Source organism: Misgurnus anguillicaudatus, chromosome 21 (assembly GCF_027580225.2).
Source record: "Misgurnus anguillicaudatus chromosome 21, ASM2758022v2, whole genome shotgun sequence".
NCBI classification, from domain to species: Eukaryota; Metazoa; Chordata; class Actinopteri; order Cypriniformes; family Cobitidae; genus Misgurnus; species Misgurnus anguillicaudatus.
Window position 1 is genome coordinate 8,162,186 of NC_073357.2, and position 26,997 is coordinate 8,189,182.

The following is a 26,997-nucleotide window of genomic DNA, read 5'->3' on the forward strand; positions in this document are numbered from 1 at the left end:
TTGATGCCACCTTCACATAAAAAGTCAGAGGTATGGAAGCATTTTAGATTTCGCAAGCAAGACGGCGACGACAGTGTTGTGGCTTTTAATTTCTTTTTATTAATTACCCACTTCGAATCGATTTGATAGCTTGTGAATCGAAATTTAATCAATCTGGAACATCTGAATCGATACCCAGCCCTAATATCGACATGTTGACAGTACTAATACGTTAATTATTTAGGTGTTAACAGCTTTACAGACGTACTGATTTGTACGTATTACCTTTTCATTAAATATTAAAATCACGGGCATTGCATTGACAAGACACTTTAAAATGAACAAAATTTCTGTAATCATTTAACCATTTTGTAATATTTAATTTGTTTCCTATGACACTCAAAATGCAGTTTTCTCCTATGTAAGAATAATTACACTAAAACACAAAAAATCACAAAAGATGTTAATTTTATTCATTCGTTATAATCCACATTTTTAAAATTCACACGTTTGCAGATCCAAATTTAGCCCTTTATTCAGCGATCTTTATCCCAGTTCTCAAATCTTGTGTTTGGTATGAATTTGAATTCAAATATTGCGCTTCAAGAAACTTTATGACACATTGCTTTACAGCAGTGATATCAAACACTCATTGGCTTTTGCGTGCTACATCGCAGATTTGCGACATTGCCGTCTTTCAGTCGATATACTTTTTGAATGCGCGCCTTAACAGAGAGAAGCCTGATTAATGTCTTCGTGAATTAATAACTTTAATAATAATAATAATAATAATAACTTTTAATAGCACATCTACTACTGGTTCTGCTTTTGAAAATTTGCAATAAATACATTTTTGTGCTTACACTTGTCTGTCTGTTATGCTTTTAATTTCTAACAGTACATGCTTTTTATAAATTGCTTTTGGGTAGAACTGTATTAGCGGCTTAAAATATCTTTTAAATGCTATATTGTTACAAAAATGTTCCTACATATTTCTTTCCATTACGTTGCATATATAAAGAATATATATATTTTTGCGTATAAAAACAATACATAACATATTTTTTTACATTTTTGAATAAAAGAGTTTGGGTTTAGGGTAAGGGTTGGGGAAAGGTTAGGGTAATAACATTATCAAAATTTCATTATTACACAGCAATCTTTATGGTATGACCAGTTTGTAAATGTTTTGCGTTTTGTAGCTGTAAAAACTTAATAATGCTACGATTAAATGTTGCAAATACGTCTACATTGTACGCTTTAGCATCTATTTAAATGTACAAAAAGTTTTGTGTTTTTTAAAGTTATGTATTAATACTACATATTAACAGTGAGACCAGGCTGGTATGTCATGTTGTTCATGAGAGCGGGTCAAGGTGAAATTAGTGTTGATGTATTGTGTTGTGTGTTGTCGGCCCTATATGTTATTCATAACCTAAATGGTCTGAATCAACAAGGTAAAGAGTTAATGTTGTGAACATTTTTAAATTTCAGGAGAACAATAAAAATTTTATATTTCATTATATGTACGTAATTAATTAAGCTTTGTGTCCTCTGTGAGTAATAAGCTGCTGGGATTTTTAATTGAAAACACCACCCGGTCCTCCTCTATAAGCCATGCTGGTTGGCTCACAGGCAGAGAGAACTGAAGATCATTATTCACCGAGCTCGATTCCCGAAGGAAGTCAGTGCACAAGCATTTACGGCTATCTGCTCTCATCTCACACGCTATAAATACAAGACCCTGACTGTGCATTGTAAGTGTGCATGATGTTAAACAGTGAGCTGCTGGCTCTGGCTCATTCATCAAGATCAAGTGTGATATCCCTCCAAACAAATAAATAAACAATACAAAATACATACATACTGTATGTACATTTACTGATCAAATAATTACATTCAAAATGCAAACGCGTCCAATTAGTAATATTAAATGATAGAAATCTAAATGTGAGTAAGGAATCAAAAGGCAGTAAGTTGTCATTGCTTTCACATATGCAAGGACTCTTTGTTGATAATGTGTTTGTGTAATTTAAAGGTGTATTGTGTAACTCTTACTTTGCGTTCATACCAGAAGTGAATACGCTCAATTTGTCGACTTAGCTAGCTTGTCTCAATATGTATATATTTATAGATCCATTTGAGTAAAGAGCGTTTTTACGACTTACCAGATTGTCCACCCTCCTCACTTTTTTTTCCAACAAGCCTTTTTATTTCTGTTTCTAGTACGTAGATGTTTTGTACAGCTCCAGGTGTCCACAAACATTGATTTTGTCCTCTATTGTTGTTTTTAGGGCTGTAAAGATTAATCGTGCAAATGCGCGTTTTCTCAATGAATGAATTTGAATAAATTACGATGAAATACGGGCACATTATAAACAACTCAGACTCATAATGATTGATAAGGACTTCGTACTGACTAAAAAACTGTAGTACACGCACAAGCTGCGCATGAAACGCAGCCTTGCGATTCAGTATTGGTTTCAGACAGGCATTTTTAATGGGACACGCGATTTATCATTACAGCCCTAGTTGTTTCGTATTTCTGCCTCTGCTTGCTATATCTTAAAGGCAGGATAGGCAGGAATTATCTACAAAAAACTTTTTTACAAATTTGTTTAAACTATCTTTATATACCAATACATAATTAAAATGTACTCTGAAAAAGAGAGAAATAAAACTTGAGTGTCTGTAGACCTCTCACGGCTGTTTTAAACACTTATCAATGGAGCCTGATCACCTGCGTTGTGTATCTTGTCCTCCTCTGTGTGGTGTTCACCATACATATTCTCTATAGTATAAGTATTATAGTTCATTTATCACTTTCCTCAAACACTGCAGGTAGCAGGCGACGCCACAGATTTGCTTGCATAAGGTGGAAATACTTCAACCTTCTTACAGAATGTCCGTGCACATTTACAGCTCCATTAAAACTGCCCTACTTTAATACGACTAATAGAGACTATCACTCTCTCTTGCGACCATGGCACCACCCCTGTTGCTATGGGATCTGCCCACACATGCGCACACCCGATTGATTTGAACGTGCACGAGGCACTCTAGGAAGAGCAAAAGTATTTGGCAGAGAAAGAGCATTCAGAACTAACAGTACCTGCATATGCAGTCAGCGAAGGCAAACGAGGCAAAAAGAAGGAATAAACGAAGAAATAAAACGAGATCGCGAAGAAATAAAATGAGAAACGTAAATATCGCGTGGCTTTTCCTCGAAATAATAAATATAAATAATATAAATATAACTAGCTCGTTTGTTACAGAATCAAACAAAATATATTTTAAACTTTACCAGTATCGATATGCTAGCTTAATAGTGAGTACTAAAAGCCATCCTATTTGTTTATATTCATAGTGATAAAGTTAGGTGTATGTGATTCTTGAGCCGTGGACTGAGCTGTTGGTTGCAATTCACAATCTCACCACTAAAACCTACACACTGCACCTTTAGGCCCAATCCCATTTCTCTGTCTTACCCCTTACCCCTACCACTTAGTTTTGCACGTTCACGTGAGAGTAAGGGCTATCCCAATCGGCCCTTACCCTCTTGTGAACGTGCAAAACTAAGGGGTAGGGGTAAGGGGTAAGACAGAGAAATGGGATTGGGCCTTAAAATGACTTGAATTTATTTCTTGATAACATATTTTAATAATGCAAACTACTATCTAAAAATATTTAGACGGCTAATGTTTAATGTTAAAAACGACCTTCCATTTAAAACAGCTCAAGATAAAGTAAAGCTGTGGATATCCTACCGTGTGTTATCACTGAAAAGCAATTATTTTATCAAACCCCTGCAATTCGCCCTTCTATTGCCCGTCGAAGTGCAAGGGACATTCAGAAAAGACACGTCCATGCAGATGTGTCCACCTCCATTTTTCTGGACACAATTACATTGATTGTATTGTTTCAAGGTAACATTTAATGACAAACTGAATTTATCAGTCATTTATCCTGAAAAAGGGCATTTTGTATTAAATTAGGGCAGTTTTAATGGAGCTGTAAATGTGCATGGACATTCTGTAAGAAGGTTGAAGTATTTCCTCATGGCTGAATTTGATATTCAGCACATCTGTGGCGTCGCCTGCTACCTACAGTGTTTGAGAAAAGTGATAAATGACCTATAATACTTAAACTATAGAGAATATGTGTGGTGAACACAGAGGAGGACGAGATACCCAAAGCAGGGGATCAGGCGCCATTGATAAGTTTTATGAGCTCCTTATGACTTTATGGGGAAGCCCCGCTTGATTTACTTGATGTGCTCTATATCTCTGATGCAACAGATGAGGGTTTTATACTATTAAATATAACTTGTGACTGTGTGTTTGATTTGTTTTAGGCACTACAATATCTTTTAGCTTAATATAACCAAAACAACCATTCATTAGCACTTTGATGAAAAAACTATCACAACAATTTAGAACCTGGTAGAAAACTAACCAATTGAGTTTAATTATAAATAACAAACAACATACATACAAATAAACCAGTTCTTTTTAATCCCCATTAAACCAAAGCAGTCTCATTAGACATGCCGTTTTGATTCTATTGTTAATGTGATGTCACATTGATAAAGCCCCGCCCACAGCCACTGACTGACTGCTTAATTTTACCCAAAAGCTTTTGTAAATTTATTTGTTAGTAAAGGTTTGCGTAAATACGGCTAAAGATACTATTGTCTCAGACTGTATTTACAGCAATCATATTTATTTTTAACCAAAAACTCTCACTGTCTGTTGGTTAGGGAGTGAGGAGCTGTAGCTCATTTGCAATTAAAGGTACACACAAGAAAACAGTTTGTTTTTGCTCCCACCCAAATAGGGGCATTTTGGACATGCTATAACAAATGTGGTGTATTTTGAGCTGAAACTTCACAGACACATTCTAGGCACACCTGAGACTCATATTATATCTTGTAAAAATAGGTGTAAAATTTAATCTTTAAGGTCAATATGCATTAATTTAGGCATTAATTTAGCTCATCATTTTACTCAAAGTGGAAAATGTTTTAACTCTAGGTGTTCTCAAAAAACGCCAATCACCAAGCATGGTCAAAAACCGCCAGCTGCTTTCGTTTAGTAAAAATCTATGGCACTTCCATTGGAAACAATTGAAAACATACGCCGGACACAGGAAAAAACGCTCATGTGTACACACGAGGGCTAAGAGTGTTTATAGCAGACAACGTTTGCACCAACAGCAATACACAAGACCAATTTAAAAACAAGGCACAACATTGTCTCCATATAATGTTAAACATTTCTTATACCAAACATTTTATATTTTAAAACATAATTTAATTGTATTTAGTTCTTATCATAGGTGCTGATCTCGTGGATGTTCTGGAGCTCGAGCATCCACCGAAATGGCCGAGCACGGAAAAATGCCAGATATACACAATTCATTTTAATCACAAAATGCTTTTGAAATTTGGAAGCCTCTCTGATTGGTGGATCTGGCGAGTTGAAATATCTTCAATGCTTTGATGAATAAGCGGAGTAAGGGGCACTTTATATTTCGCATCTTAAACCATACCAAAAAATGCACTTTCCTCCTACTTTCCAAAGCGCCTGGGCGCTCCTGTATCGTCTGCCATTGCTTAGCAACCTAAGCATTGTGTGATGTTCTGCCAAGCACCCACCAGCGAAAAAAGAAATTGGTGCCTATGCTTAGAATAAAAAAAGAAAAGTTCGGTATTTTACACATAAAGCCCTGTTTTCAGATCGTTTATGATGAAAAAGAATGGTTTTGACTGAATATTGGACATATGATGCTGGCCCGAGAATTTTTCGGTTTCTGTTGTATCACCCCCCACCTCTACAATGGGTGTATAGGTGCACTGGAACAATCCTTCCTAAAATGCTTTAAACTTTCGTTTACAAAGACGTGAAACTCACCGAGTGGTCAGGGGTGTTCACTGATATGCTCACACAAAAATCTCTGCAAAAGATGCTTTCCAACAGGTGATTTACAATTCGTTGTAATCTTGTGGACCTATTTTTCCAAACGCCTCACACCTGTATATTCTTCCGTTGAGAATTTAAATCATAGACACTCCAGACCAGTTGGTGGCGATAATCCGCCTTTGCCAATTGCAAGAATACAAACAAAGTTCCCGGCGGAGTAATACCGTACCTCACAGCACACCTAATACAAGTCAATGGAGTTGGACAAAAACTACGATAAAACCTGTTGGAAAGCATCTTTTGCAACGATTTTTGTGAGAGCATATCAGTGAACACCCCTGACCACTCTGTGAGTTTCACCTCTTTGTAAACAAAAGTTTAATGCATTTTAGAAAGGATTGTTCCTGTGCACATACTGTATAAAGCCATTGTAGTGGTGGGGGGTGATACAACAGAAACCGAAAATTCTCGTGCCACCATCATATGTCCAAATTTCAGTCAAAACCATTCTATTTCATCATAAACAATCTGAAAACAGGGCTTTAAGTGTAAAATACCAAACTTGTCCTTTAAAGGGCACCTATTATGCAAAATCCACCATACGATGAAAAAAATCTACCCGCTCCTTGTTTTTAATCACAATTAAACCAAAGCAGTCTCATTAGACATGCTGTTTTGATTCTCTTATCAATTTGATGTCACACTAGTAAAGCTCCGCCTATGGCCAATGACTGACAGTCCTGCATTACCACAATTTCCGCCCTTAGCGAGTTGTGCTCTGATCAGTAAAAACTATCATCTCAGACTGTGTAAGATCAGATCTATTTTAACCGAAAACTCTCCTTGTCTGTTAATGAGTTGGAGCTTATTTGCATTTAAAGGTACATACACTAAAACAGTGCATTTTTGCTCCCACCCAAATGTATTTTACATCATAAATTATCCTTTTTATTATTATAAAATCACCAAAATCTACTACAACCTTTACTGTTTTATGACTGTATACTGTTACTTTAAAAGTAAACGATTTTAAAATGTTATTGTGTGGTGCTATAATTCATAAAGCTTAATTGCTTCTGTAAGTATGAACGCCGCATTTTCTAACCACAGATAAAGTGTTTAATTTCCGCAGGCACACTTGCACACCTGCCTGTGTGTCCTTTCTTATTTCAACCATCAGCAACTGACACAGGTTTGGCTGGGGTGAGCAATAAATGCGTGATAGTAAGTCTTGGGATATTGCTTTTTAATTCAGAGGCTTCCAAACAGGAACTGGGTAAATAGGCCTCGGGGAAAGCCGGGCACATCGGCTAGGTGGAAAGCTGAAGGTTAAGACAACCCATCCCAGGCGTCACCGGCAGGTGTGCGTGTAATTGTTTGCTGAGAGCACGGGACAAACCCAGCAGAACGATTGAATATAAATGAGATTTGGGGATGGGAAAGGGCTCTCGATCCTTGACCTGTTTTTGCATTAGCCTGCTTGCTTCTCCCCGCTGCCTGAGCACGGGGTACTAGATGTTTGCCTGTATGCTTGTATATTTTTAGGCCTCTGGGGTATTGCATTAAAATAGATATGTTAGATAGTGTTAAGATTAGGCTATAGCATAGATGCATTTAGTTCAATAAAATAATGAATGTGGGAAAAGAGAGCTTTATTGTAATTGTACGAAGTTATATTTTTTGGGAATAACAATGTTGCTTTTAATAAGCTACTTAAAATTCACACAGATAATTGGAAAGGACAATGAACAGTGATGGCAAAATATTAGTCCCAGGTGAGTTTTCCACAGATGGTGAACAGAGACCTTTTACAATTGACTCTCATTTGCATTGCACTCATTTTGCTTTGAAAAAAAATAGAAGAAAATATGCAGAAAATATCCAGCTGAGATGGTAACGGAGATCGTAGAAGACAATCTTTACAGGAACTGACCTTTTACGCAATGCGAATAACAATTGAAACCATTATTTAGACCTGTACATCAGACTCTCCTATTTATATCCGTATTCACTTCAACACATTTTTGGTGCCTGTTCCAAAGGGATGTCATATCTCATGATATTTTATTTGGTACATTGTGTGCATGGACTTTTTTCATCATTGTTTGTGACATAAAATGGACAATGATGAACGATTCTTGTTTGAAAATAAAAAAGAATTAAAGTAATGGGGTAATACCTGAATGTTTTGCATAACAGTGATGGTAATTGTTTTTAAATGGTATAGTTCACCTAAATATACAATATCTCTCATATTCGCTTACCCTTGATGAATATGACTTCCTCTCTCACACAAACTAATCATTTTATATTAAATTGTCATCATCCCAGCAAGCAAATTTGTAGTTAAAATATGCCTAATAGTCGTCCAAACACAGCCTGGACGTATAAGCACAAACTTTTCAGTGTGCGTCCCCCCCAAAGAAAATTAATGATATAAAACTATATTTCAAAAACTATATTTTCAACTATATCTGAAAATATAATAAAATAAAATAATAAATTGTATAATAATAAAAATAATAAAATGTAACCAACTTCAAATTTGTTTTGGCTAAAATAATTAGAAATAAATAAATAAATAAATAAATTGTATAATAATAAAAATAATAAATGTAACCAACTTCAAATTTGTTTTTGGCTAAAATAATAATAAAATTAGAAAAATAAATAATAAATAAAATAAAATAATAAATTGTATAATAATAAAAATAATAAAATGTAACCAACCTCAAATTTGTTTTTGGCTAGAAGTGGGTTACTTTTAGCTGGTCTATATCGGGTCTATAGTTAACGTAGACCGTAAAATGACAGCTTTTGCTTGCTTGATGTTATTCTCTTACACAGAGCTTAAGCTTCAAAAAGCACATCCATCTATCATTAAAGTAATTCAAATGACTCCAAAGGGTTTATAAATGTTTTTCAAAATTAAACAATACATTTGTATGAGAAGACTATTCATATTTTGATCTTATATAGTAGTCGATACATCACATATCCATGAAAAGATATCAGCAATATGGCAGAACGTTGTTAAAGTAATCTTATTGATTCTTATTGATTAATTCTCTTGACTAGTTGTCACATGTGCATTTCATCACAAGACATGCAAGAACAAATTAAATTTGACTTTATCTATGAGTTATGTAAATGTACTTTTTACAAATGTTTTGCAGAATGACTTATGTTATGTTTTGTGTCTAAGGAAAAGTAATCAGCAGAAGCCACTTTAAAGACCATTTCCGATTCGTTTTTTTAAGCATTTGTGTGAATCTGTAATCTTGAAATACAAAACACAAGTCTATTTCTTTATTTCCGTCTGTGCAGATGTGCAGCATATTAAGCGGAGAGACATTGTTCTGAAGAGAGAGCTGGGAGAAGGAGCTTTTGGGAAAGTCTTTCTGGCCGAATGTTACAACCTCAGCCCCAACAAGGATAAGATGCTGGTAGCTGTCAAGGTGAGGGACGATTTTGCTATTAAAAGCAACTTCTGGCTTTTCTCCAGATAAATGCACTTTTCTTGTACCTGCAAGAAATTATGATTTAGGGGGTGTGAAATTCTACAGGAAACCAAGTTATATTTTACATTGTGATGTCATTTTGTGACTATTGGACACTTTTATTTCTTTACCTTATTTTGTGTTTATACACATGAGTTACTTGAAACAACAAATCTGGGCCGGGTTTCCCAAAAGCATCAAAAGGCTACGCAGATCGTACGAATCATCTTAGAATTACGGGCCGTTTCCCAAAAGCTTTGTAGCTTAAGTAGCACTTGAAAATCGTCATAGATCTACGAGTGGTCTGGAGTAATCGTTTATTCATAAGTGCATCGTTAGACAACAGTGTTACAAGGTCACCTGCAGGACAACCAGAAAATTGCACTCCTGCAATAATGATAATGTAATCTTTTAAATGTATATTTATTTATTGGGGTTTTCTTTGTTTATTTGTTTAAATTACTTTAATATAATATATTTAAAATTCAAATGAGAAATAAAATTTAAATGACTAAACATAAATTAATAAAGAAGGAAAACGTATTTGGTACAATTTTGGTAAAAGTTGGTACTAGCAAATTGATAAATGGTTCCTACCAATTGCTGCTATAATTCATCTAGGCTACAGTAAAAAAATATGTTTTGAAGGGTATGGCATCTGATTAAAGAAACCAAATTAATATTTACGGTACAATGCAATAATCCATAATAATAAATAAACATAGATAATAAACAACAAATAATAATAATAATCTAAACTATAATATAAAATGCAGAAGGCATTTTGCAGTGGGACGAGTCCTAACTAAATACCAAAAATAATATTTCATTATGAACAATTTTAAAACATTTTAAAAGTAATTGAACAATAATTAAAAAAATGTAGTAAAAAATATTAGTGCACATCGGCTAAAGATCATTAGCCTAAACAAGCTTCTGCTACACATTCGAGTCATTCTATTGGTGACATGTCAGCACTTGACAAACGGATAGCGACTCGTAAGTAGCACTTAAAACCCGTCTGCGAGCGATCGTTATACGTGCATCTTTGGGAAACGCACGTAAATGAACAATGAATGTTCGTTAAGTAGCTCGTAGAAAGCGCTCTTAAGTGCTAAGTTCAATCGTTATCGGGAATCCCAGCCCTGATCATTATGTGACCCTGGACCACAAAACCAGTCATAAATTGAGATTTATATGTCATCTGAGAGCAGAATAAATCTGCTTTCCATTGATGTATGGTCTATTAGGATATGGCAATATTTGGCCATTTTATTTGACAACTATTCGAAAATTTAGAATTTGAGGGTGTAAAAAAATCGAAATATTGAGAAAATTGCCTTTAAAGTTGTCCAAATTAAGTCCTTAATGACACATATAACTAATAATAAATAATTCTTTAAACAAAAAATGTACAAAATATCTTCATGGAAGATGATCTTTACTTAATATCCTAATGATTTTTGGCACAAAAATAAAATAATAAAAAGAATAAAATAAAACATAAAATGAAACATAACATAAAATATAAAAATACAATAAAATATAAAAATACAATAAAATAAAATTTATATATATATATATATATTAAAAAAGTAAAATAAAGTATAATAAAATTTAATAAAAATAAAATAAATAAAATGTAATGACAAGTAAAAAGTCATGTAACCAAATTGTGGGTTCCTTATAGCTGGAGTATATTGGGTCTGTAGTTAACGTTGACGATAAAATGACGCTATTTCCTGGATGATGTTATTTTCTTACATTTTTTCTTCAAAAAGCACATCCATTCATCATTAAAGTTATCCATATGACAACAAAGGGTAAATAAATGTCTTCCTAAATGAAACAATACATTTGTATAAGAAGACTATTAAAATATATTTTAATGATTTTTGCCATAAAAGGAAAATCGATAACTTTGACCCATACAATGTATTGTTGGTTTTGTGGTCCAGGTTTATACACTGCAAAAAAAGATTTTCAAGAAAAAAAATTATTAGTATTTTTGTCTTGTTTTCAGTAAAAATATCTAAAAATTCTTAAATTACGATAATTTTTTGGATGAGCAAAACGACCCAAGAAAATAAGTCTAGCTTTTAAATTTAACTGATTTTGTGCATAAAACAAGAAAAAAATCTGCCAGTGGGGTGAGCAGATTTTTCTTAAAATTTTCTTGAATTTAATGTTTAAGAAAAATTTTCAAGATTTTTTTGCTTACCCCATTGGCAGATTTTTCCTTGTTTCATGCACAAAATCACTTAATTTGTTATTTTTGGTCTAAAAACTATACTTATTTATTTGGTTCATTTTGCTCATCAAGAAAAAGCATCTTAATTTCAGAAATTTTAGATATTTTTACTGAAAACAAGAAAAACATACTAAGATATTTTTTTTCTTGAAAATCATTTTTTGCAGTGTATATATTTCTTTTCAAATATTTTCTCATATTGGCACTAGACAGAACAACCAGTTATACAACAGTAACTTTTTTAACGTTATACTCTTAAAGTGTCAGAGGCACACCAAAACACCACTCGCAGACTCCAAATGTTCATAGATAAGGCATTATGAGTATATAACTGAGTATAGATGTCTGGATAGTCAGGACATTGTCTGGAAGTACTTTGTAAGACCAAAAAACATAATTTAACCATTAAACATGCTTTCTGTATCTGAACTTCCTCCTTTAATTCAATGTTCCACTTTACCAGAGCCTACTGAAACTATTACATCACAAAGATAACTCCAAAATGTATCCTGTACCCTGAGGATATCTCTTTATGAAGCTAGGGCTTCCGGGACGCTTCCCAGGGGCGAACAGAGGGTTGGCTTGTGTGTTCAGGAGGACGGTATTGAGCTGTGTAATGCTACTGATCCCCAGACAGGACTGAGTAACTCACCATCTGTGTCATATACGCCATTCTCTGACGATTCGGTTTGTGTCACAAAGATTGGGGATTTCTGTAATTAAATTAAAATTGCATCATGTGGCGTTAAAGTTATAATTGAATTAGTAGGACTTACAATAACGTGTCCGAATTCCAAATGTAGTATCATATGAAACATCACGTGACTTGTGTTGTTGCTGCCCATATTGATTTCTACTTTGGCGTAAAACAGGCATACGACTATAAATGAAATATTTTTTGTGATGGTACACCTGAACAGCATCTGACTTTGAGAACGAATGTGTTTGAATCTTTCAGACTCTGAAGGATCCGACTCTAGCAGCCAGAAAAGACTTTCAGCGAGAGGCTGAGCTCCTCACGAACCTCCAACATGAGCACATTGTCAAATTTTACGGCGTGTGTGTGGACGGCGATCCTCTCATTATGGTGTTTGAGTACATGAAGCATGGAGACCTCAACAAGTTTCTAAGGTAAAGTACAGGAGTAATAATTTCAATGACAATGAATGCTAAGAAAGAAAACTGATCAAATACAGTACATAAAATGGATAGTTCACCAAAAAATAAAAAATTCTGTTATCAGACCTGTATACATTTCTTTGTTCTGCTGAATATAAAGGCTAATATTTAGGGGGAAAAATCTGGGGCACCATGGACCTCCATAGTAGGAAAAATAAAATGAAAGTGAATGGTGCCTCAGATCTGTTTGGTTAACATTTAAAAAAAGATACCGGTTGGAAACAACTTGAAGATAAGTAGGCCTAAATGATGACAGAATTTTCATTTTTAAGTAAACTGTTCCTTTAAGTACTAACGTAAATTACAAAAACTACAGTACATTGCTTGGCAAAGGAATATTTTTATCTATGTCATTACAAAGTAAATTACATTGTGGTTTACTGTGAATTTAATGAGTACCTAACAACGCCCCCTAACATTGGCTTCTTTGTGCTTTTTGCTTTATTTTATTAGTTTATAAGACATAAACTTCATTACAACTGTTGTCTGTAAAAAATATCTGTAGAAATTACAGTATAACTGGCAGCTGGTTCCCAGTAACTTACTGTAGTTTTACATTTATGTTATTTACTGGCAACAGTTTGTTAAAAGTTAAATGAACATGAAACATTTTCAGTCTTTGTCTTCTACAGTAAGTTACTGGCAACCAGCTGCATAATTACAGCTAATTTTTTACAGTGTGGTCACCTATGAGCATATATTTTGGTTAGAATGACGTTCATGTAGACAGCTGTCTCTGTGGGCATCAAGTTAGTGGATGAGGTTTTGAGACAGTCATTTCTGACATCTTTCTTTAAAATTGCAGCTTATTATTGAGCTTAATTCTGCACGATGTTGAAGATTTCACAAGAGAGATTGTGAATTGTAATTTATGGGGGGAATTGTGTTGAAGGTAGATATACTTCATGAAACAGTCCTGTGGTAGCAAAATAAGAAGAATAAAAATCTATTCAATAAGAAATTATTCTTTTGTGTAGTGGGATTCTTTTTCTTACATTTATGTAGATAGCTGGAATTACATTGTGTGAGAGAAAATATGATGAAACTCTTTCAGAAAACCTATAATGATTCAAATCTGTTCTCTAAATGCTGGATGGTTTTCAACCCATTACTGGTTATGGTTAAACAACCCATTCTCACCAAAAAGCCTACAAATGACACGCAGTGTGATTATCGTGCAATAGATACGCCAAATTCCGATTTTGCGTGCATATGATACGCCAGTCCTTCCCATTCACTTATATGGCGAATCGTTCCGTGACGTTTTATTTATTGTTTTCTCATTTGTTTTCTGTTTTTTTTACCATTTTCACTTGGGTTTAGGGTTAGAACAACTTTTTGTTATATAAAAATGACTTCCTAACCCAAACCCCAACTCTAACCCCAACTCCAAGCGACCATGGCTTAAATATAGATAAAAACATAGAGAAAACTGTATATTAAATAACCTGCTTAAACAAATGTGAAATCTAACCCTAAACCCAAGCGAAAATGGTTTAAAAAACAGAAACCAAATGAGAAAACAATAAATAAAACGTCACGGAACGATTCGCCATATAAGTGAATGGGAAGGACTGGCGTATCATATGCACGCAAAATCGGAATTTGGCGTATCTATTGCACGATAATCACACTGCGTGTCATTTGTACGCATCTTGGTGAGAACGGGTTGGGTTAAAGGACACCTATTATGCAAAAAACACCTTTACAATGTGTTTGTACACAAATTGGTGTTGACAGCATGTAAAAACAACCACCATACACTGAAAAAATACATTCACTCTTTCTTTTTTTAATGCATATTATAACAAAGCAGTCTCATTAACTCTTTCCCCGCCACTGAAGAGTTATCTGGTCAATTAAGAGAAACAAAATTTGCAATAAAAAACGTGTTCCTGGTGAATTTTTCTGTTAATCTGCAAAACTGGGATTATCCACTAGATTACCCAATTTATGAAAAAACTGAAGCCACAACTTTATTTATTAATTTTTACACTCCGTGTTTGTTTTGATAATCATTTTGAATCTGATCTCTAACAGAATTCCTTCACAAAAATGCAATTATTTCAGTCTTTTGTAATAGACCCCCGTTTTGTTTGTCTGTTTGAAAGCAGAGTTCTTTCATTCAATATTTTTGTATGTTTATATATTTTAGAAGAAAATTTTCCTGGAAGGCATTTTGTGAAACCTTTGTGAAAATCACAAAAAATGCTGGCGAGCAACTTTTTAAAAAATGGCTGGCGGGGAATGAGTTAAGATGCTGTTTTGATTATCTTGTTAATGTGACATTACACTGATAAAACCCCGCCCATGGTCACTGGCTGACAGTCCTGCATTACCATAGTTTCCACCGTCAGCGAGTTGTGCGCTGTCCTGCATATATCACTATTTAGATACTATTTTCTCAGACTGTATTCACAGGAATCTATTTTAACTGAAAGCGCTCAATCTCTCTTAGCTCATTTCCATTTAAAGGTACACACACGAAAACAGCTTGTTTTTGCTTTACCCAAATTTGGGCAGTTTCCCTCTATGGAGGGAAGTCCCACCTTACAGTTAAATGAACCAATCATCAATCAATAAAGACTCCAATGCTGTGTTGTTTCAACCCATAGTTGGGTCAAATATGGACAATCCTAGTATGAGTTAAAACAACCCAACATTTTTAACTAATTCACCGCCAGCCTTTTTGAGAAAAGTTGCCCACCTGCATTTTTCTGATTTTAACAAAAGTTTCACAAAATTCCTTGCAGGAAAAATTATCTTCTATAAATATATAAACATACAAATTATATCAAATTAAAGAACACACCCTTTGCTTTCAAACAAGCAATAAACAAACAAACAAACAAACAAAATGGGGAAAAAAACGTTTCATTATATATTTACTTTTTCCACTTAATTTAACCACTGAAATATGGATATTTCTCTTCAAAAATACATTTTGAGCAAAAAGCTTAAAAAATTGCGTTTTTGTGAAGGAATTTATGTTAGAGATCAGACTCAGAATGACTATCAAACATAAAGGCAGTTAAAATAAATCATTAATCTTTTTAACTTCCGTTTTTGATAAATTCCTTTGGGCGACATCTAGTGGATAAAAGCGGTATTACACTTTCACTTTGAAATTCGTCCAGAAAGGCATATTTATTAGTTAAATATTAACTCATAATTGACGAGATAACTCGTCAATGGCGGTGAATGAGTTAAAGTGTGATGATTCTCTTGGGGCATGCTGTACACAGAGTCTTGTGAGGTGCTTGATAACCTAGCCGAATTGACCTTGACATTTTTTTTTAGAAACAGAAACAAATGTTTTAGTGACGCTGGGAATATGTTGTTTAAATGTGATTTTGGCGAGCAATTTTAGAGATATCTGTCTTTCCTCATTTAAGTAGGACTTTAGACTTGCATGACTGAAATAACTGCCTGGAGGCATTGCAAACATGGTCGCCAAGTGGCGCGACTTCCCTAAAGAGATTTTGGTTAAAACAACCCACCATAAGGTAATTAAAACCCAATGGTTGGGTTAACCATATTTTACTCAACCATGGGTTGAGTTGTTAATCTGTGTTCATGTAGTTAAATTGGTAAAGCATTGTGTCAGCAGTTTCGTCAGCATGCATTTGGTCCTCAGGACACACACACATTGAATCAAATGCACTGTAAGTCTCTTCAGGTAAAAGTATTCGCCAAATTCATAAAATTAAGATTTTCATGGACATCAAAGTTTTTTTTTTGTACATTTTGACAGTAAGTGTATATGCATAAACAGTGATGTTGTTAGCATCCTGATTGTTAGCTCTTCAATACATAGTTAACCAGCATTTGTTTAAAGGAAAACACCACTGTTTTTCATTATTTTACTATGTTCTTACCTTAACTTAGACAAATTAATATATCTTTTTTTTAATGCGTGCATTTAATCTTTGTACAGCACATTATGAACGTGTTAGCATTTAGCCTAGCCCCCTTCATTCCTATGGCTCCAAACAGGGATGAATTTAGAAGCCACCAAACACACCAAGATTAAGTGCAGGCATTGAAAAAAGATAGGTATGTATTAATTAATCTAAGTTGAGGTAAGAAAATAGTAAAATATTGAAAAAACGGTGGTGTTTTCCTTTAAGATCATGAGGCAATGTATGACAATAAACTCCCATGAAACAGACATTTTATTTAGTACTGCTATCAGAATAATGACAAGTAAGAGGGCAGTCGACAAATAACTTTATTGGTGATTTTATTTCAGAAGTACGACTTTCTTTTCCTCAACGTACTTGCTTGAAATAAGATTTACAGGATTAAAGGATTAGCGGGTGAATTATTTTATGGGATTGTAAAGCATATATATATTATTTGGCAGTTTCCACGCTGAAATAGACTATTGGTGCTTGGCGACTTTTGGAAAATCCGGGCATGGATTAAAAACGGATCTGACATGCGCTGTCACCTATTGTCACAGGACAGTAATACTCCATTTCTGATTTTACTGTTTGATTTTACTGTTTGTATACCCTAAACTTTATTCTTTATTACGTCATTAGCAGTCAAACCAAATCTGGACAGTGAGAGACAAATACAGCTAAGATATTAGATTCAATCCTCTGTGGTTGTTCCTAGAGCTCATGGGTTTGATCCCCAGGGAACACACATACTGATAAAAATGGACCTTGTATGTTGCTTTGGATGAATGCGTTTACCAAACACATACATGTAACTGTGCTAGATACTATTCTCTCTTACAAGTGTAACCAACCCAACTTCACATTTGTGTTCTCGTTTGTGTAACGTTTCAGAGCTCACGGTCCTGACGCTATGATCCTGGTGGACGGCCAGCCGATGCAGTCAAACGGAGAGCTGGGTCTCTCACAGATGCTTCATATCGCCACACAGATAGCGGCAGGGATGGTCTATCTGTCCTCTCAGCATTTCGTGCACCGTGACCTGGCCACCCGCAACTGTCTCGTGGGTAATGGGCTGCTGGTGAAAATTGGAGATTTTGGGATGTCCAGAGACATTTACAGTTCAGATTACTATCGGGTGAGTATGTTTGGTTTTAAATTGAGCATTTTCTTAGTCATTAACTAATTTGCTGTCAGAGCACCTTCACAGATACTTTTATTTTTATCTGCACCTAAATTATAATTGAGATCAAATGATTAATTTCCAGTTTTACATTCCAAGTGATAACAAGATGATTACAACAGAATGTTGTGCGTGTCCATGCAAACGTATATTCCATAATGCTAGTGCACTAGCAGGTTGTTCCGAGTAGTTTTTAGCGCCTTGCTATGTGATGGTGTAGTTGTCCTGTAGTTGCTACCTGAAAGTCAAAGTCTCTTCTGTAGTCTGGTCGATAGGGCTGTTCAGGATGTTTATTTTGGCTTCTGAAAGTATATACAATCCTCTTAAGAAAAACAAAAATGTTATTAGGATCCAAAGCATTTATAGTATATCAGGGCTAGTCAAATGGCGGCCAGCGGGCCAAATACGGCCCTCCAATCATCTTTATTCAGCCTGCCGGTCATCTTTGTCTGATTTAAAATCAAATGATGGCCGATAAACCGGAAGGAGAGTCGGAAAGGGTCTGCGTGGGGTGCCAACCATATGAGGGTGCGTAATTTTCTGTTCCAATTTGAGCTTTAAACAGGGGTGCAAACTTGTCACCTTTCGGCGAAATTCGCCGTTTCTGATCCAAAATAGGTAATTCTTGTGATTCGTCTAGATCCGATGAGTTTTTGAAAATGAGGGGTGAGGGGGGTCCGCGACAGGGTAGCAGTAAATGAAATTATGAAAATCATGTCCAGCTATTGTGGTAATGATGTCAGTTTGGCGGTTTATGTTTTACAATTTATAGTCACCTCATTTGCTGGCGAAGTTTAAGCAGTCTGCAGATTGAGCGCACAAACTTAACTCGTAGTATTTTCTCATTCGAGGTTACGTGCCCACGTCATGTTGCTGTGCCCATGGTCATAAAAGCTTAACATTTGTACACCGCAGTTTTAAATTAAGTGATTTTAAGCCGTTGAAACACAAACAACAGTGCTATATGCGCTATATACCTGTTTCTGTTTGAGAGGAGCGTGGAAGCCGCGTATCCGCTTCTCATTAAGCTTGTGAGTATTTTTGCCGCTGTATTAGCCTTTAATACACACATGCGTCAACTTCCCGGTTTTTGCAAGTCTCCTCATAAACACGACAATTCAGGGCTTAAGAGAAAGTAAACAACTAAAAGAGAAAACACATCTGAAACGATATTATATCCGGAGTCGGACTTCGGTCTTAAAGGGGAAGTTACCTAATTTTGCTCCTGTCTGTCACTCGTGTTAATCAAACAGTATTGAGAGAAAATCTCTCACTGCTCTTAATTAAATCATTTTCTACCTTTAATAACATTTGTACGTCGAATTTTACAAGAGTTTGATTCGAGTTGCTCGTTCAGGGTTCATATTCTGTATTAGAGCTATGACTGTGGAACAGAAAAAACCTAAATTATTTGTTTATGTGTACTACTAAATAATAATAAAAATGCTAATTTCTGTAACACTTTGCAAAAAGGTTGTATTTGTTCACATTAGTAAATGCATTATGAACGAAGAATGGACATTATATTGTGTATAAGCATTTATCAATTCTTGTTTATGTCATTACAGTAATTGGTGTTAGTAATTGATGTTGCATTAACTAATGCTAACAGTTTAAAATTTGATTTAAATTAAAATGCTAAAATCAAATTAAAATGCTAAAATGAATAATATTTATAATAAATAAATTACAAATTATAATATGTATGTATGAATGTCATACATACATGTATGTTCATATATGTGTGTCTTCGTCACCTTTTTCACCCCTGATGAGTTTGCACCCCTGTTTAAATGCATTAAAAAATTAACTTGTGCGACTACACCGCATTCCAATAAAAACAGTGTGTGCAAGGTGAAAATTATTCATCTTTTTTTTTTTACTTTATCTGTAACACTTGAATTCTTTAAAAATGATTGCTTACTGAAAAGTAAATTATTAAGTATAAATATAATCCTAGATTAAAGGATCATGCACTGGAATGAGCTTCTCTCCCATGTTGACACGGATTTACGATTAAATTGAAATTTCATTACGACTGTCACTAGGGGGCAAACTCCAACAGTCGTGTCTGAATGTAGTGTACATTCGAAAGGTGGTTTAGCCTATATATCTTTAAAATATAAAAAACACAAAGTGCAATTTAAGTCATTAGGAGAAGACTTGTTGTGAATACTTAATATGTAACAATTTATGAAAGTTAACAGATATAAAAGCCGTTTAAGAGAAAAAGCTGTTTTATACAAATACATGCATTGATTAAAGGGATACTTCACCGATTTAGCATTCAGCTTTGTATCTGTAGAAACCCGGCAGTATTACTGAATGACCATGTTTCCCTCCATCATTTCCCCCTGAGAGGAGAGATATCTGCATTTTGGTTCTGCAAAAAAGTCCTCCGATGATGTAATATGACGATTTTTGCATCATCGGAGGACTTTTTTGCAGAACAAAGATACAAAGCTGAATGCTAAATCGGTGAAGTATCCCTTTAATTACACTTGCACTTTTTTGTGCAATGTTCATAGTTAAACGATTAACATTTGGCTCTTGCAATGTTAAACTGCATTTTTTTTAAATATTAAAAAAGAAAATATGAGTTTCCTGTAATTAACTCATGCCTCGCCAGACATTTTTTTGAAAAGTTGCCCCCCAGCATTTTTTGTGATTTTCACAAAAGTTTCACAAAATGCCTTCCAGGAAAAATAAAAAAATAAATAATAAAAATAAAAAAGACTTTCAAACAAACAATAAACAAACAAACAAACAAAACAGGAAAAAAAACGTTTCATCCTATCTATATTTTTTTCTCTGCTTATAAACTTCTAAATATAGGTATTCTTTCATTTTTTTTGCAAAAAGCTGAAATAATTGCATTTTTGTGAAGTAACTTTGTTAGAGATCAGATTCAGAACGATTATCAAAACATACACTGGGTTTAAAATTAGTAAATAACGTTTTGGCTTCAGTTTTTTCATAAATTGGGTAATCGCGGTATTACAGATGAACATAAAAATTGATCAGGAACACGTTTAAAAGGCAAAATACTGGATACAAGAAATGTGCAACTTTTTTGAAAATGCATGTTTTTAATATATGACCCAAAAAGTAACAAAAACAATAACATATATAATAACAATTTATATAATAGGTCAAAGTTAAAAATATATATAAGTTAAAAATAGGGGTAAAAGCATCATATTGACATCTTAAAAAGAAGGCCCTTGAAGAAGAGTTGTTGAAGGCCCCTGCAGTATGTGTTGCACAAGTGGTCAAGTTCGATATTTAGGGTTTGATGAGAATTCAGATATCTGTGTATGAGCAATAACAGTAGTGCAAATATTCCCAGGATTCCTTATTTCTTCTAACAATAGCTTGCTGGTGTAGATCTTCAGTCTGAAAACCGAAGGTCTCACAGAGGCCAGTGTGTGCTATATTGACAAAATTGAGAGATTACAAAATGATTGGACACAATCACTCATTCAAGTCATTATAAATAGAGCATCCTGCCAAGCACGTAATCCACACATGGTGAGTTATATTGACGTCTGTTGCCCTCTGGGGCTCGACTGCCCGTCCACAGCCAATCAGAGATTGAGATACTTTCATCAACAACCAATTATGATACATCATCGACTTCATGTCACCTGTTGGATCTTTTGCATGATGTGATCTTGAAAATCCTAAGCGCAGAAGATGTCAAGGAAGATGACTTAGTCCTGCAAACACCTGTTCACAATTTTACATCTAGATGTCATATTGGATTTTCCTCAACACAAATTACATGCAATGAAGTGAAATGTACAGGTCAGTTGTTATCCACTATAAATAAACCACTAATGAGGGTAAATATTGTGTTTAAGTTACACAGGCAGTGTTTTTGCGAACTCTCTGAAGGGATATAAAGCATTTTAAATGGCATGATAAATCCATTAGGAGTGAATCTGTTTCTCCAGTTACTCTGTACTGTAAATGTCCAGGGAGTAAATCCAGCGAGGCTGTAATCCATTCCTCAAAATGCTGCTTTGCTCTTTATACCCATAATCCAATCTGCCCTTCCACCACTGAGCCACAGACCAGCCAGTAATCCAGTTTACAAACTACTAAATAATAAAACCCCGTTCCCTTCTCTCTTCAGCCAGCCGTGCTAGCGGAGAATGTAAGTATGGACAATCGCCAAAACGATTACAATACAGTCCACATTCATTCTTGTATTGTATAATGGGCTTATCAATTTGCACCATGCCATGCTAATTGGTCCAGCCTCAACCACAAAGCTGAAGGTGATATAGTGCATTTGAATGATTGCTTAACCAATTTTATTTTCTCCTCTTAATGAGGGATTTGAAAGTCATTTGCATTATTTATTCGGCAAAAATGTGCGTGCATGGATAAAGGGAGAATCCCCAAAGCTCAGTGTTACTTAGCTTGTTTAAATTAGCAGTTAGCATCTTGGATACGTTCAGTCAGCTCTCATTAAATTCCAATTCATTATACTGAGATACCCAGTATGTCAATAGTATACTGTACATCAGGGCCATTTTTTTGCCTTTTTGACACCCTAGGCGAAACCCATATTGGCACCCCCAAACAAGATCATGCAATTTTACATGGAATAATTCATATAAAAAACACAAATCATGTTAAATTCATGTGATCAATGCATTACATTGAACAAAGCAGTTCAATCAAAAATACACATTTTTTTCATTGTCTAATAAAGTTTTATAAGTTATTATGGTGAGAAATTTGTGGTTTTTTTACTACAAATAAAACTATGTTTACTACACTGCAAAAAATGATTTTCAAGAAAAAAATGTATTTTTGTCTTGTTTTTAGTAAAAATATCTAAACATTCTTAAATTAAGATGCTTTTTCTTCATGAGCAAAATGAACCAAGAAAATAAGTCTAGTTTTTAGACCAAAAATATCAAATTTAAGTGATTCTGTGCATAAAACAAGCAAAATAAATCTGCCAATGGGATAAGCAAAAAAATCTTGAACATTTTTTTTAAACACCAAATCAAGAAAAAATCCAAGAAATATTTGCTTACCCCATTGGCAGATTTTTTTTTTGCTTGTTTTACGCACAAAATTACTTAAATTTGATATTTTGGTCTAAAAACTAGATTTATTTTCTTGGGTCGTTTTGCTCATGAAGAAAAAGCATCTTAATTTAAGAATTTTAAGATATTTTTACTGAAAACAAGACAAAAATACTAAGAATTGTGTTTCTTGAAAATAATTTTTGCAGTGTATAGTTTAGTCATGCACTGACTTTCTTACCTAGTATTTTTGTCTTGTTATTAGTAAAAATATCTAAAAATTCTTAAATCAAGATGTATTTTCTTAATGAGCGAAATGACCTAATAAAATAAGTGTAGTTTTTAGACGAAAAAATATACAATTTAAGTGAATTTTGTGGTTAAAACAAGCAGAAATAGTCCTTGCAGCTGGTGGTGCCCTAGGCGATCGCCTAGTTTGCCTATGCCTAGAAATGGCCCTGTATACCATAGTGTGACAATACTTTATGTAGATATAAAAATATCACTGTTTTGTCTGTTGGCCTGCTATAAATGGATCTAACGGTAAACATTTCTGACATTTAAAATACTCATATATACTGTATATATATAGCCACAACATATATTTAGAATTGAGGTTTAGTTTGCTACTTACAAACAAATGTGCACAATCTACAGTTTCTGCTTTAATCTTCTGCACATATATCACTGAATCATTTTGTCAAAGCGTCTTTGAAAAAGAGCTTGTAATATTAAACATAAGACATGTTTTATTCTTACTACGGAAGTCAGTGGTGCCCCAGATCTGCTTGGTTACAAATATTCTCCAAAGTATCCTCTTTTGTGCTGAGCAGAACAAAGATATTTATACAAGTCTGGAAAATGATGCCTAAAATACTATACATGCAGGATACCTCACTTGCCCGACTGCGGATACGTTTTGCACACAGACAGTGCAGACTCTGCTAATGACATAAAGAGCCGTAACAGCAGATGCTCCATTTACACGGTCCACAATGCAATCACGGTACCATTTAACACAATTTACCATTTTCAAATTCATTCTGCATGATTTTGAAGAAAGCCTAGTAATGGCACAGGAACTGACCTATTTATACTCTATTAAGCATTGGGTTAATTCCTAATGTTGAAGTCGACATGCTTCATCCTTTATTCTGCTCTCTTCAAGCGAGAAGTAAGATCAATATAAGAGCACATAAGAGAGAGACTTCCACGCTGAGCCGGAACAATATCCAGCAGTCCAACAGACTCCATCTCAAGCTGTGAAAAAAAACGATGAATGAAGTGAAATCGACGTGAATAAGACGTAGATTTGAGAATAAGTCACTCTAATTGAGGCTGAGTGCAAGCACAATTAATTCATTATTCTTTAATCCATTTGGCTCTTCTAGCAGAGGGCTTAAAACCAGGACAGAGCAAGACGCGAGCCAAGTAGCTTGAAATATTTTTTATGATAATCGATTGCATTATTTTGCCTCACAGAACCCACAGTGAAGAACAGCGTCGTGTTTTCTGCTTTAATTTAAGGTCGCAGTTCATATGTTCACGTTTGTCTTTTTAATCATATATAGCAGCATCTCCAGGACCATTGTGCCACTTCTGCGATGCGGTTTTGCTCCGTCTTTCCCCCCATTCAAACTCGCTGTGTGTCGCCCGTCTCTTAAGGCCCGATTACAGCTCTATTGTAGACTACTTGGGTGATTCTCACGAAAACTTGGTTTTAAAAATGTCAAGCATGAAAATGTAAAAATTGCTTAAATTTACTTTTTTTTCCACCAGACATTGAAAAACAAAGTCTAGAGTAAATGGGAACATTAATTTAAAAACTTGTACTTATCATTTAACACTTTTTTTAACATAATTTTAAAAATTAGTCCTAAAAAATCTCATTACCGCAACAGTCAGAAAACATCAACACTGACATATTTTCAAAATGACATGACAAACCTGAAAGAACATAATTTGGAGATTCTGCACATGCATTTAAAATCAAAGTATTATGCTTCTATTAATTAAATTAACATTTAATAAGCATCTGTTGCGGTAATGATAATCAAAATGTCGTGTAAGCATTCTGACAAGACAATATTTCAAATTAACTGTAAAAAAATGATCTTACCTGGTAGCCATCTTGAAGTAACTGGTCCATGTGCTTGGTCAATCAAAATCAAACTTTATTAAAATTCTGTATGTGTGCTTAAACTGTTCTCAAAAAGTGTTGCGGAGGATGAGAACATCAGGCATGGACACATAATTTTCCTAAATTTTCTTCATTATTATACATGAATATTCAGTAAATATTTTTTCTGTCATCTAAAGTAGTCTAGCAAAACATCCATCTTTTTTCTTAATATTTTTGTGTTAATTTGATTAAATTACAACATAACACATGTTCAAACACAGCCGGACACATTGCGGTAATGAGAATTTCAGCAGAAAATGAGATAAAATTTCCAATTATAAATTCTTATGTTGAAATCACACATTGTGCAAGGTAGAACACAGTATTGTGTTAATTCTGATGCTTTTTAATGTTACTATATTACACATTTTAAAGCTAAAATCATTAGTGCCGTGGTGTTTCAATGGTTTCGTGAGAATCACCCACTTAGAAGTCCAGTTATAAAGGAAAAGGATAAAAGATTTGTAGCTGTGTATAGTTGTCTGAAACACATCCTCAGTTATGTAGTTACAAGTCTGCACGTGGTGTTTATTTTGAAATGACAGGATTTTTTATGTTTATTTTGTATTTAGGGTGCAACTTCGAAGCGGCAAAACTAGACAAGGCACGTATATTCTTAAACGCTTTTGAAATGTGGTGTAAACACAAGCATTGACTAGTCGCCACGATCAGCTCCGCCAGCCGCGTCGCAGCTTTAATGGTACATTTACATGGGGCGCAAGCATTGATGCTTCTCATTTACTTTGAACGGGTGATGTCATGCATTGCCGAACTGAATTGTGAATCTGTCTCGTCACTGCCGTTGCTCGTAGCGGAAGTTATACATTTCACTACTTTTAAAGCCCCAATCAGATCGCCTTATGCAATTAACCTAGTGCAGACGCTAGCTAATTACATTTATGCAAGACCATGCTGATGCCATGTGTGAATGCACTGTAAAGTGATATTTATAGTCGTGTGTTCGTGCTGCGCCATAGGGTATGCGTAAGCTCTGCGTAACAACACGTCCATTCTATGGGGATCGCAATTGCTGTGATTGGTTCGCTAGAACCCTTCTCATCAAGTTAAAAAAAATCTACATTGCATTTCTTTAGATTTTTCACTGCTACTCTGGGTTATACGCAGGGCTACTGCCTACTAGCGGTGTGCATGTGCAACTGCATGTCAACAGGGCCACCACATAATTGTGATGCATGGGTCGCTTTTAAGAAATTATTTGGCCCGCCCCACACCGCGGTATCTATTTTTACAACCCGGCCATCACCTGCGACAATTTAATAGTTATACTAGGCGTTGTAATGTAAGTGAAAACAAACTTTATTTCAGCCTAACGCTGGATTTCCACTGACTGCGGAACGGCTGAGGATCCGCTGCGAAAATGGCGGAGGAGTCAATCGGTTTCCATTCAAGTCAATGTGTGTTTTTCCACTGACTGCGTTCTGAATCCGTCACAGCTCCGGCCATCAGCAGCCCTCCGGAACAAATACGCAGAGCTTCTATTTTTGCCAGATGCCGGACAGCTCCGCAGGGTGGAGCCATAACTATATCGTGTGATCATACCAGAATTCGCGAGATCTCGTGTTGTGATCTGGGCTGGTTTGTAAAACGTCATAATTCAACGTCATAATGGGCGAAGACAGAACTAGATATCGCGCAATCATCCCGTGAATTTGCAAGACCTCATGGGTCCTTGTCCCTTAAGCATGTAGCCGCTCTGCAACAAATACGAAACTGGTGGGTAACGGCGGACGGCGGAGTGCGGAGCCGATCTGCAGCCGCTCCGCAGTTGGTGGAAATACAGCCATTAGATTACATCTCCATATAAAACTGCCAACAACATAAGCCTATGAAC

General features: G+C 35.0%; 1 protein-coding gene across 2 annotated transcripts in view; it reads left to right on the forward strand.

Moving 5' to 3' along the window:
- ntrk3b (neurotrophic tyrosine kinase, receptor, type 3b) overlaps positions 1 to 26,997 on the forward strand; it is a 172,022-nt gene that overhangs the window by 135,312 nt on the left and 9,713 nt on the right. The window contains exons 13-16 of one of the 2 annotated variants that reach the window (XM_055185574.2): positions 9,228 to 9,358; positions 12,610 to 12,782; positions 17,630 to 17,873; positions 22,057 to 22,077. In XM_055185574.2, coding sequence (XP_055041549.1) covers positions 9,228 to 9,358; positions 12,610 to 12,782; positions 17,630 to 17,873; positions 22,057 to 22,077 — 569 coding nt within the window. The remainder of the gene's footprint in view (positions 1 to 9,227; positions 9,359 to 12,609; positions 12,783 to 17,629; positions 17,874 to 22,056; positions 22,078 to 26,997) is intronic. The other variant, XM_055185643.2, reaches the window with a different exon arrangement.